Source organism: Salvia hispanica, chromosome 6 (genome assembly GCF_023119035.1).
Source record: "Salvia hispanica cultivar TCC Black 2014 chromosome 6, UniMelb_Shisp_WGS_1.0, whole genome shotgun sequence".
NCBI lineage: Eukaryota > Viridiplantae > Streptophyta > Magnoliopsida > Lamiales > Lamiaceae > Salvia > Salvia hispanica.
This window is the reverse complement of record NC_062970.1, coordinates 46,052,589-46,062,992: the sequence shown is the minus strand read 5'-3', so window position 1 is coordinate 46,062,992 and position 10,404 is coordinate 46,052,589. Positions and strand designations below refer to the sequence as shown.

Here is a 10,404-nt window from a genome sequence, read left to right as displayed (position 1 = left end):
GTGTCTGATAGTACAATTTTAAGATTGAGATAAATTTGGTACGTAGAAAAGAATCGGATATAATTGATACTATAAAAATAAAATTTCATAAGATTTATTTTGGAGAATTATTTAAACAAAGAATATAACAATAAGTAATTATTTTATAATTTTTCGCTTCGACCAAAATAATGAATATGGTTCGTTCAATTCTTCATTTCATTGATGTAAAAATCATATTGTACAATCTTCATGCCTGTACAGTTAAATTTCCACATTAAATTGATGGAAGAATATCTTTGTACATAATCACGAATTATGTTTCAATTTATAATGTACATATTTTTAGTGATAATAATTTAGTCAACCTTCGCTTTACTATGTGTCATTTTTCTTCTCTGATTTGGAACGCAATCCTTGCGTTCGAATTTTTTATATGTTGAAAAAAAAAATCGTAATATAAAAGCTCGGACTTCTTTTTACGTTATATTATATCTTATCATGAATTATATCTTAAAAATTTATTTTTATATGATTTGTGATTATAACTTAGTCAAGTGTCACTTTCTTGTTTTGTTTTTCAAGTTGACTGTCAAGTTTTCGAGGTACGTTGGATTTCATTTTAGAGATTTTGCCTATTTAAACCGTTACCCTTAATATACAATTCAGTATCCTACAAAATACAATTCACTTCAATACATGAGTAAAGAGAGTATGATTTCTGAAAAAAGAATAGCAATCAAATTTGTTCTTGTTGTTCTTTCTTGTGTGTTTGTTTCAGGAGACGCGGAAGTGAGATGCATCGAGAGTGAGAGAGAAGCTCTTCTTAGCTTCAAAAATGGCCTCATCAACGATGGTGTTCTCTCGTCGTGGCGAAGCAACGAATGCTGCAAATGGCATGGTGTGGAGTGCAGCAACACCACTGGCCATGTCATCGCCCTCAAATGTGATCATTTTGGATTGGGAGGTGAGGTTCGTTCTTCATTGCTTGAGTTGCATCATTTAAATCATCTTGATCTCAGTGGGAATCAATTTGGATCCGTTCCAATTCCAGAATTCATTGGGTCTATGAAACAATTACAACACTTGTCTCTTGAGCATTCTGGCTTTCATGGGAAATTTCCTCCTCAGTTAGGGAACCTTACCAACCTACGCTCACTTGCACTTGGTTGGAATGGTTTTGAGACTGTCCCTCCTGAGTTAGGGAACCTTACCAATCTACGGTCACTTGACCTTAGTGGGAATTATCTGAGGATCGTTCCTCCCCAATTGTGGAACCTTACCAACCTACGCTCACTTGATCTTAGTGGGAATGATTTTGGAGGCATTTCAATCCCAGAATTCATTGGTTCCATGAAACAATTGCAACACTTGTCTCTTCATGATTCTATATTTTCTGGGGTTGTTCCTCCACAGTTTGGAAACCTCACCAATCTACGCTCACTTGATCTCTCGTTTAACTCTTTGACTTCAATGTCTCTTTCTATACTTGGTTTTGTGTTGGAATCACTCCAAATACTAAACTTGTCTGGAAATCAATTCAACGGATCAATCCCAGACCTGACACCATTTCCTTCGTTGACAGACTTGGACCTCTCCGGAAACAACTTTACAGGTCCCATTCCTCTGAGTCTTGGCCAACTCTCTGAGCTTCAATATCTATATCTTTATCATAATTCTTTGGAAGGTTTAGTGTCTGAATCCCACTTCATAAAGCTTGATAAGTTAACTACACTGGATTTATCCTACAATCCATTATTGAACTTGGATATTGCCCCTGATTGGAGTCCTCCTTTTCAGTTGAGTATTATATCTTTAGCTCAGTGCGATGTGGGTCCATATTTTCCAAAATGGATTCGATCTCAGAAGAATTTGTCATCCCTTTATCTCAGTGGTGCCAATATAAGAGATGAAGCCCCCATATGGTTGTGGAATACGTCTTCCTTATTATATATCAGTCTCTCCGACAATCAAATAAGTGGTTCGATTCCGAATCTCTCATCCACCTCCATCGTGTTTATGGATCTTAGTTACAATCAATTCTCAGGTCTTATACCATTATTTCCTGCAACTACTTTTGAGATTCACTTGAGTGGAAATATGTTTTCCGGTTCAATTTCATCTATTTGTGAAACACACCACGATCAGCTTGAGGCTCTTCGCCTCTCCAATAATCTGTTGGAAGGACAGGTTCCCAACTGCTGGGAGAAAATGCCGGAATTGTACTCCATCAATTTGGCTAACAACAAATTTTCAGGTGAAATACCTGGCTCTTTGGTCGAGTTACAAAACCTTTTTTCCCTACAGATGCATGGTAATAATTTATCTGGTGAGTTGCCTTATAGTTTGAGACATTGCCAAACATTGAGTGTCTTTGATGTTGGCGGGAACAAGTTAACTGGAGAGATCCCCACATGGATTGGTCTGATGAATAAGATGGTAATTCTAAACCTTCATGGAAATAAATTGCATGGCAGTATTCCTCCCCAAATCTGCAATCTTACTGATATTCAAGTTTTGGATTTATCAGTAAACAACTTATCTTCGATAATACCTGATTGCTTCAACAATTTCACTCTCTTAGCAGATAAGGATTACACGTATGGGGCGCTGTATTCTTTTGTTATATATTTGGGTGACATTGTACATAGGGAGTATGAATATTCAATATTTCAATGGAAAGGTAAGGAAACAGAATACAGGAAAAATCTATGGAGTTTCAAACTCATTGATTTTTAAAGCAATAGATTGACTGGGAACATTCCGAAATCATTTTCCAATATGAGCGGATTAAATTCGTTGAATCTATCAAGAAATAGTTTGACGGGATATATAATTCCAGATATTGGTAAAATGGAGATGCTAGATTCTCTTGATCTATCTCATAACCGACTCTCGGGCAATATTCCTGCAAGTTTGGTAGAAATACACACTCTTGGCGTTCTTGATTTGTCGAACAACAAATTGTCTGGAAAAATTCCAACGAGCACTCAACTTCAGAGCTTCAATGCATCGTCTTATGCTGATAATGATGGACTATGTGGCGACCCTCTGCCAAAGTGCCCCGGAGATAGCTTGAGGCCATCCACCACTAATCCAAGGGAAAACATGAATGAGAAAGATGGCAACAGCTTCTCATTTATGAGAGAAGTTGGCATATCAATGGGCTTTGGTTTTATCTTTGGATTTTGGGGAGTTATTGGCTCATTCATACTGAAGAAATCATGGAGAATTGCATTCTTCAACTTATTCGATGCTGCTGGAGATTGGTTCTACGTCAGGATTGCTGTGTTTGTATCCAAATGGAGACGAAGCTAAAACATGCAGGTAATATCAACTAGACTTTTTGCTCTTAAATACAGTTTTCAGTTAATTTTCCCAGATAACATAAAATTTACTTGAACCATTTATCTTCACGTTACTTTTAACATATTACAAATAAGATTTGATTTTTTGATTCATAACATCCTCATTTTTTTCAGCGGTGAAGGCACTTTAACATGGCTTGTGATCTTTCCAAGTTACTATAATTTGGATTGATTGTTCTCAATCTCTTTTTTATGAATTACAGCAATGTACTTTCACTTTGTTTCAATTTCTTGCTTTAGTTTGTAAACTTTATGTTTGTGTGTATTTGTTTCTTCTAGAAATAAATGATTGTGTTTTTACTTAGTTTCTTGCCCTTTAATTCCATATCCACACTTTGCAAATGTCAGCTTTGAGTTTTTTCTCAATGATTTTCAACCAAAACAAAGTTAAAATCATATCCCAACATATTCTTGATTGATTTCTTTATTTCTTGTATAAACCCTAATTGTAGCCTTATTAGTTCCTTCAATCATCAATTTTTTCTTTATTCTAACACCATATAACATCATCTAAAATCTAAATACAAAATACAGTATAAAACCTCAAACTACAAATTCACTAAAACAAATCCAATCTCAAAAATTTCTCCATATCAGTTAATCAAATTAATTAACTTATAGCAAAACAAGAAAGGACTAACCTTAATTAAACTTTCCCAATAATCAATAATCATATACTCCCTCCGTCCAAAAAATAGAGCAATTTGTGTATGACACGGGTTTTAATATAAAATTGATAAAGTAAGAGAGAATGGAAAAATAGGGAGTAAGAGAGAAAGAGAGAAAGAGAAAAAGTAAGTGAGAAGTAGTGTTAGTGAAATGATGTGTAGGATTATTATTTGTTGAAAACATTCTATAAATGAATGTGCTCTATTTTTAGTGGACGGCCAAAAATGGTAATTGTGCTGTAATTTTTGTGGACGGAGGGAGTATTAAAAAAAGTAGAATTATCATATGCTTTTACCTGTCATCAAATGAGAGGATCATAGATTAAACAACACAACAAACGACTAGCCTCGATTACAGAAAAAATAAGTGGTTCATCTGAAATTCGTAATTACATATTCTGCCTTTGAATTTGAAAATCTATGTGGCTAAATTATCCAAATAAAAACAATGTTTGGTTTAAAAAACCAAATGGGCATTGGAAGTAGAAATGGGCTTTAAACACGCTGGTAGCAGTGGACCTCATGATAGAAAGGAAATGATCAAACACGCTGGGGTTCAAAATGGGCTTTCAACTTAAAATCTTGTCAATTCTCAATTACTTAAGTTTATCATTCTGTTTTTCTACTTTATTTTTACATAATTTTATTTTATTATGCATAAATATATAATATATTAAGTTTACTAAATCAATTAATGTTAAATGTTGAATTATTTGCTTTTAGTTTTAATTCACACAGACCACAATACATCCTACATACTGGGTGACTCAAATCCTTGATTTATAGCTTAGCTTCCGAAGGAAATCTAACTAACCAATTAAATTGTGTATCATCGTCAATATCCTTATGGGGGAATAGAATTATTAATTATTGGTTAGAGACTTATATTGCATTAAATGAGATGAGAAAATTCCAACAACCGACATCTTTTTCCTGGGTCATTTTCAAATTTAAAGTTACAGCATTGGCTTTGAAATTTAAGCTATAGACTTTATTTTTGAGGTCCTCCCAAAATTGTTAGTACAAAATTCAAGATATGTATAATTCTCTAGAATTATTCAAACAAAATATGTAGACTGGTTTCTATACAAAGCTAGATCTTTTAACTTATTTACTAATATAAAATATTAGTTTGATAATTACTTGATCATCAAAATATACATGCATGTTGGAAGCCTATTGCACAGATTGTTTAGACTGCATATTATAATTTTCTTTACAACTTTAAAATGTATGTATATGTTAATATACATAATGTATCTACCTATGTAATTTTAGTTTTGAATGTATAAATATAATCTCAAAAATCTCTGATATTTTAAATATATGCATTTATTCAACAAAATATTATTAGTAGTACTTGTTATTCCATGTTGTATATTTTAAATTTGTTTGCATCTTGAATAGATATTTAACTTATATTGCTTAATATTTTAAATTTATTTGATGATTCGTATTGTCATAACGATCTGTAAAGTGTGAAGTTGATTCCTTTAACTCTTTAAAATTTCACATGGAAAATTATTTAAGTAATTATAATGTTTTAACTTTCATTTATATTTTTGGTGTAGATTGAAAAATGACTATTAGTGTTTGAAAGTTGATTCTAGTCTTTGGTGATCAATATTTCCAACTAACTCCAACCAAAATAATAAATGTAGATCGTTGAACGTATTAGTAAAATCCTCATTTCATTTATGACAAAATGATGTACAACTTCAACTTCATGCATGTACATTTTAATTCGTCAATAAATTGATGAATGGAGTATACAAGAAATACAATTCACTTCCATACATCACTAAAGAGAGTAATATGATTTCTGACAAAAGAACAACAATCAAAATTGTAGTTGTTGTTCTTCTTTTATGTGTGTTTGTTTCAGGAGATGCAGAAGTGAGATGCATTGAGAGTGAGAGAGAAGCTCTTCTAAGCTTCAAGAATGGCCTCATCGATGAGCATGGTATTCTTTCATCGTGGCGAAGCGACGAATGCTGCGAATGGCATGGTGTTGAGTGCAGCAACACCACTGGCCATGTCATCACCCTCCAACTTAATTCACATTATTCTGCAAAGTTGAGAGGTAAGATTGGCTCTTCATTGCTTGAGTTGGATCATTTAAATCATCTTGACCTCAGTCATAATGATTTTGGAGGCATTCCGATCCCAAAATTCATTGGTTCCATGAAACAATTACGACACTTGTCTCTTGAGTTTTGTTATTTTAGTGGGATTATTCCTCCTCAGTTAGGGAAACTTACCAACCTACGCTCACTTGACCTTAGTTGGAATGAATTCGGAGAAATTCCCATCCCACAATTCATTGGTTCCATGAACCAATTACAACACTTGTCTCTTCAATTCTCTATGTTTTCTGGGAGCATTCCTCCTCAGTTAGGGAACCTTACCAACCTACGTTCACTTGACCTTAGTCAGAATGATTTTGGAGGCATTCCGATCCCACAATTCATTGGTTCCATGAAACAATTACAACATCTATACCTTGGGGGTTGTAACTTTTCTGGGAGTATTCCTCCTCAGTTGGGGAATCTTACCAACCTACGCTTACTTGACGTCTCATTCAACTCTTTGTGTTGTGTATCTCTATCTCAACTTGGTATTGTATTTAAATCACTCAAAATACTAGACTTGTCCAATAATCATCTCAACGGATCAATGCCGGACCTGAGAGCATTTCCTTCATTGACAAAATTGGACCTTTCAAACAATAACTTTACCGGTTCCATACCCGTAACTATTGGCCATCTCTCCAAGCTTCAAGATCTAGATCTTTCACAAAATTCTTTCAAAGGTTCAGTTCCTCTAAGCATTGGCCAACTCTCAAATCTTCAAAGTCTATATCTTTCTCATAATTCTTTGGAAGGTTTAGTCTCTGAATCCCACTTCTCCAAGCTTGATAAGTTAAAGTCACTAGATCTATCCTTCAATTCATTCATCTTGGATATTCCCTCTAATTGGACTCCTCCTTTTCAGTTGGATAAATTGAATTTAGCCTGGTGTAAAGTGGGCCCATATTTCCCAAAATGGCTCCAAAGTCAGAGGAATTTGACGTACCTTAATCTCAATGGCACCAATATAACAGATGAAGTCCCTTGGTGGTTGTGGAGTACGTCTCCTTCGTTACAATACTTATTTCTCTCCAACAATCAAATAAGTGGCACAGTTCCGAATCTCTTATCCACCTCCATTAGGTATATGGATCTCAGTTACAATCAATTCCGAGGTCCTATACCATTATTTCCTGTCAATGCTTCGCACATTCAGCTGAATGGAAATATGTTCTCGGGTTCAATTTCATCTCTTTGCAAAACTCCCCATGATTATCTCGAATACTTTGAACTATCAAACAATCAGTTGACAGGAGAGGTTCCCAACTGTTGGGACAAAATGCCAAGCTTGAGATACCTCAATTTGGCTAACAATGGTTTTTTGGGTGAAATTCCTTCCTCTTTCGGCAACTTAAAAGAATTACTTGGACTCCTGTTGCATAGTAATGGCTTTTCTGGTTTGTTGCCATACAATTTGAGACAATGCCAAGAATTGACAATCATTGATATTGGAAGAAACAAGCTAACAGGAGAGATCCCTACTTGGATTGGCATGCTGTATCAAATGCAATTTCTAAACTTTCGTGGAAATAAATTGCATGGCAGTATTCCTCCCGAGATATGCAATCTTACTAATATTCAAGTTCTAGATTTATCGATAAACAATCTGTCTTCGATAATACCTGATTGCTTCGACAATTTCACTCTCTTGGCAAGTGAGAGTATCAGTGACACATATGCTTACGTAGGTACTATTGGTACACAGTTTGGAGGCTACGAAACATGGGAGTATGAATATTCCTCATTTCAATGGAAAGGTAAGGAATCAGAATACAGGAAAAATCTCGGGCTTCTCAAACTCATTGATCTTTCAAGCAATAGATTGACTGGGAACATTCCCAAGTCATTTTCCAGTATGAGCAATTTAAATTCCTTGAATCTTTCAAGAAATAGTTTGACGGGTCATATTATTCCAGACATTGGTAAAATGGAGATACTAGATTCTCTTGATCTATCTCATAACCGGCTCTCGGGCAAGATACCTCTAGGTTTGACAAAAATATACACTCTTGGTGTTCTTGATTTGTCGAACAACAATTTGGCTGGAAAAATTCCAACGAGTACACAACTTCAAAGCTTCAATGCATCGTCTTATGCCGGGAATGATGGACTTTGTGGCAACCCTCTACCGATGTGCATTGAAGGTAGCTTGAGGCCATCCACCACTAATCCGATGGATAACATGAATGAGAAAGACGGCAGCTACTTCTCATTTATGCAAGAAGTTGGGATATCAATGGGCTTTGGTTTTATCTTTGGATTTTGGGGAGTTATTGGCTCATTCCTACTGAAGAAATCATGGAGAGTTGCATTCTCTAACTTGTTGGATGCTGTTGGAGATTGGTTTTATGTCAAGATTGTTGTGGTTGTATCCAAATGGAGACGAAGCTGAAATACAGGTAATATTAACTATATTTTTTACTCTTAGATACAGTTGTAGGTTAATTTTCACATATTACAATCAAGATTTGATTTTTTGATTCATAACATCCTTATTTTTTCAGCGGTGAAGGCACTTTAACATTCAATTAAGGTCGAACTCATGGCTTGTTCTCAATCTCTAATTTTTTTATGAATTGCGGCAATGTACTTTCACTTTGTTTCAGTTTCTTGCTTTCATTTGTAAACTTTATATTTGTGTGTATTTGTTTTTTCCTAGAAATGAATGTTTGTGTTTTTATACTGAGTTTCATGCCCTTTAAATCCATATCCACACTTTGCAAATGTCAGCTTTGAGTTTTTTTCAATGATTTTCAACCAAAACAAAGTTAAAATCATATCCTAACATATTCTTGATTGATTTCTTTATTTCTTGAATAAACTCTAATTGTAGCCTTATTTATTTCCTTCAATCACCAATTTTCTCTTTATTCTAATAGCGTATGACATAATTTAAATACAAAATACAGTATAAAACCTCAAACAACAAATTCTGTAAAACAAATCCCATCTCAAAAAATAATTAACTTGTACCAAAACAAGAAAGGACTAACCTTGATTAAAATTTCCCAATAATCATATATAAAAAAAAAAAAAAAAAAAAAAAAAAAAAAAAAAAAAAAAGTAGAATCACCCAAAACAAGAAATCAATCATATGCTTTTAGCTGTCATCAAATGTGAGGGTCATAGATTAAATAACACAACATAGGACTAACCTCGATTACAAAAAAATGAGTGATTCATTGAATTCGTAATTGCTTATTCTGCTTTTGTATTTGTAAATCTCTGTGGCTAAATTATCTAAATTAAAGTAACAGTTTTTTTTTTTTTTAAATATGTTACCCAAATTGATAGTAGTAATTGTAGAACTAAGCATTTAAATGGGCCTTGGAAGAAGAACTGGGCTTTAAACATGCTGGTAGCAGTGGACCTCATGATAGAAAGGGTCAAATTTAACTGGGCTCAAATTGGGCCTCAGAAGTAGAAATGGGCTTTCAACATAAAATCTTGTGTCAATAATTATTCTACTTTTCTACTACTCCATATATTTACATAATTTTATCTTTAATTTTATATTATTATGCGAAAATAGATAATAAATTAAGTTTACTAATTCAATTAATGTTTATAAATATTTTTTAATTTGAATTATTTGGTTTTAGTTTTAGTTCACACATACCCCACTACATCCTACATATTCCTTGAATTAAAAGCTTAGCTTCCGAGGAACATCTAACGAACCAATTAAATTGTGTATCATCGTCAATAACTAGTTGATTGTAACAATTATTAATCCAAATGTGGAGTGAAATTTATAATAAATTATAACGTGATATGACATGACACGACATGAATTTCTTGCATATGTTTATTTAACCTATGACTTGGCCACGCGTATTTTATTTTATATTTTGCACTATAGAAGAATTTCTATCATCAATTAGTACTCAAGTAATTTCCGGGAAAACAAAACATATATAGTGGGTGTAGCCGAGTAGGTAGAATCATTTTGTGGTGCCTTGTATACATAATTAAGATGACTTTTAATTCATAAGAGTCGACTCTAGTCTTTCGTGATCACTTTTTCCAATTGTCTTTCTTTACGACGTACATTCACTTGGATTTTACATTCACCTATAAAATACTCCATCCGTCCACGAAAAATAAAACACATTTGTCATTTTTTTTTCACAAAAAATAAAGCACGTGTCATTTACCCTTCTCCCTTACTCCTAATATGGACCCAACATTCCACTGACAATATTTCTCTCTTACTTTTTTTCTTTTTTCTCTTACTAATAATATGGACCCCACGATTTC

General features: G+C 33.7%; 2 protein-coding genes across 2 annotated transcripts; both read left to right on the top strand.

Moving 5' to 3' along the window:
- The first annotated feature begins 678 nt into the window (after window positions 1–678).
- On the top strand, window positions 679–2,512 carry LOC125195535 (receptor-like protein EIX2). Its single transcript, XM_048093673.1, has 2 exons — window positions 679–2,401; window positions 2,457–2,512. The coding sequence occupies exons 1-2, from the start codon at window positions 679–681 to the stop codon at window positions 2,510–2,512; spliced, it is 1,779 nt and encodes a 592-aa protein (XP_047949630.1).
- Window positions 2,513–5,788: 3,276 nt separating this feature from the next.
- LOC125195971 (receptor-like protein EIX2) lies at window positions 5,789–8,798 on the top strand. Its single transcript, XM_048094285.1, has 2 exons — window positions 5,789–8,543; window positions 8,649–8,798. The coding sequence occupies exon 1, from the start codon at window positions 5,831–5,833 to the stop codon at window positions 8,534–8,536; it is 2,706 nt and encodes a 901-aa protein (XP_047950242.1). The 5' UTR covers window positions 5,789–5,830; the 3' UTR covers window positions 8,537–8,543; window positions 8,649–8,798.
- Window positions 8,799–10,404: the final 1,606 nt, after the last annotated feature.

Excerpts from the sequence above, each read along its gene's own strand:
- LOC125195535 (XM_048093673.1), top strand. The coding sequence starts at position 679 with ATGAGTAAAGAGAGTATGATTTCTGAAAAAAGAATAGCAATCAAATTT. Across the intron at positions 2,402-2,456 it reads AGAGATCCCCACATGGATTG|TATTCCTCCCCAAATCTGCA; the intron begins GTCTGATGAATA and ends ATTGCATGGCAG.
- LOC125195971 (XM_048094285.1), top strand. The coding sequence starts at position 5,831 with ATGATTTCTGACAAAAGAACAACAATCAAAATTGTAGTTGTTGTTCTT.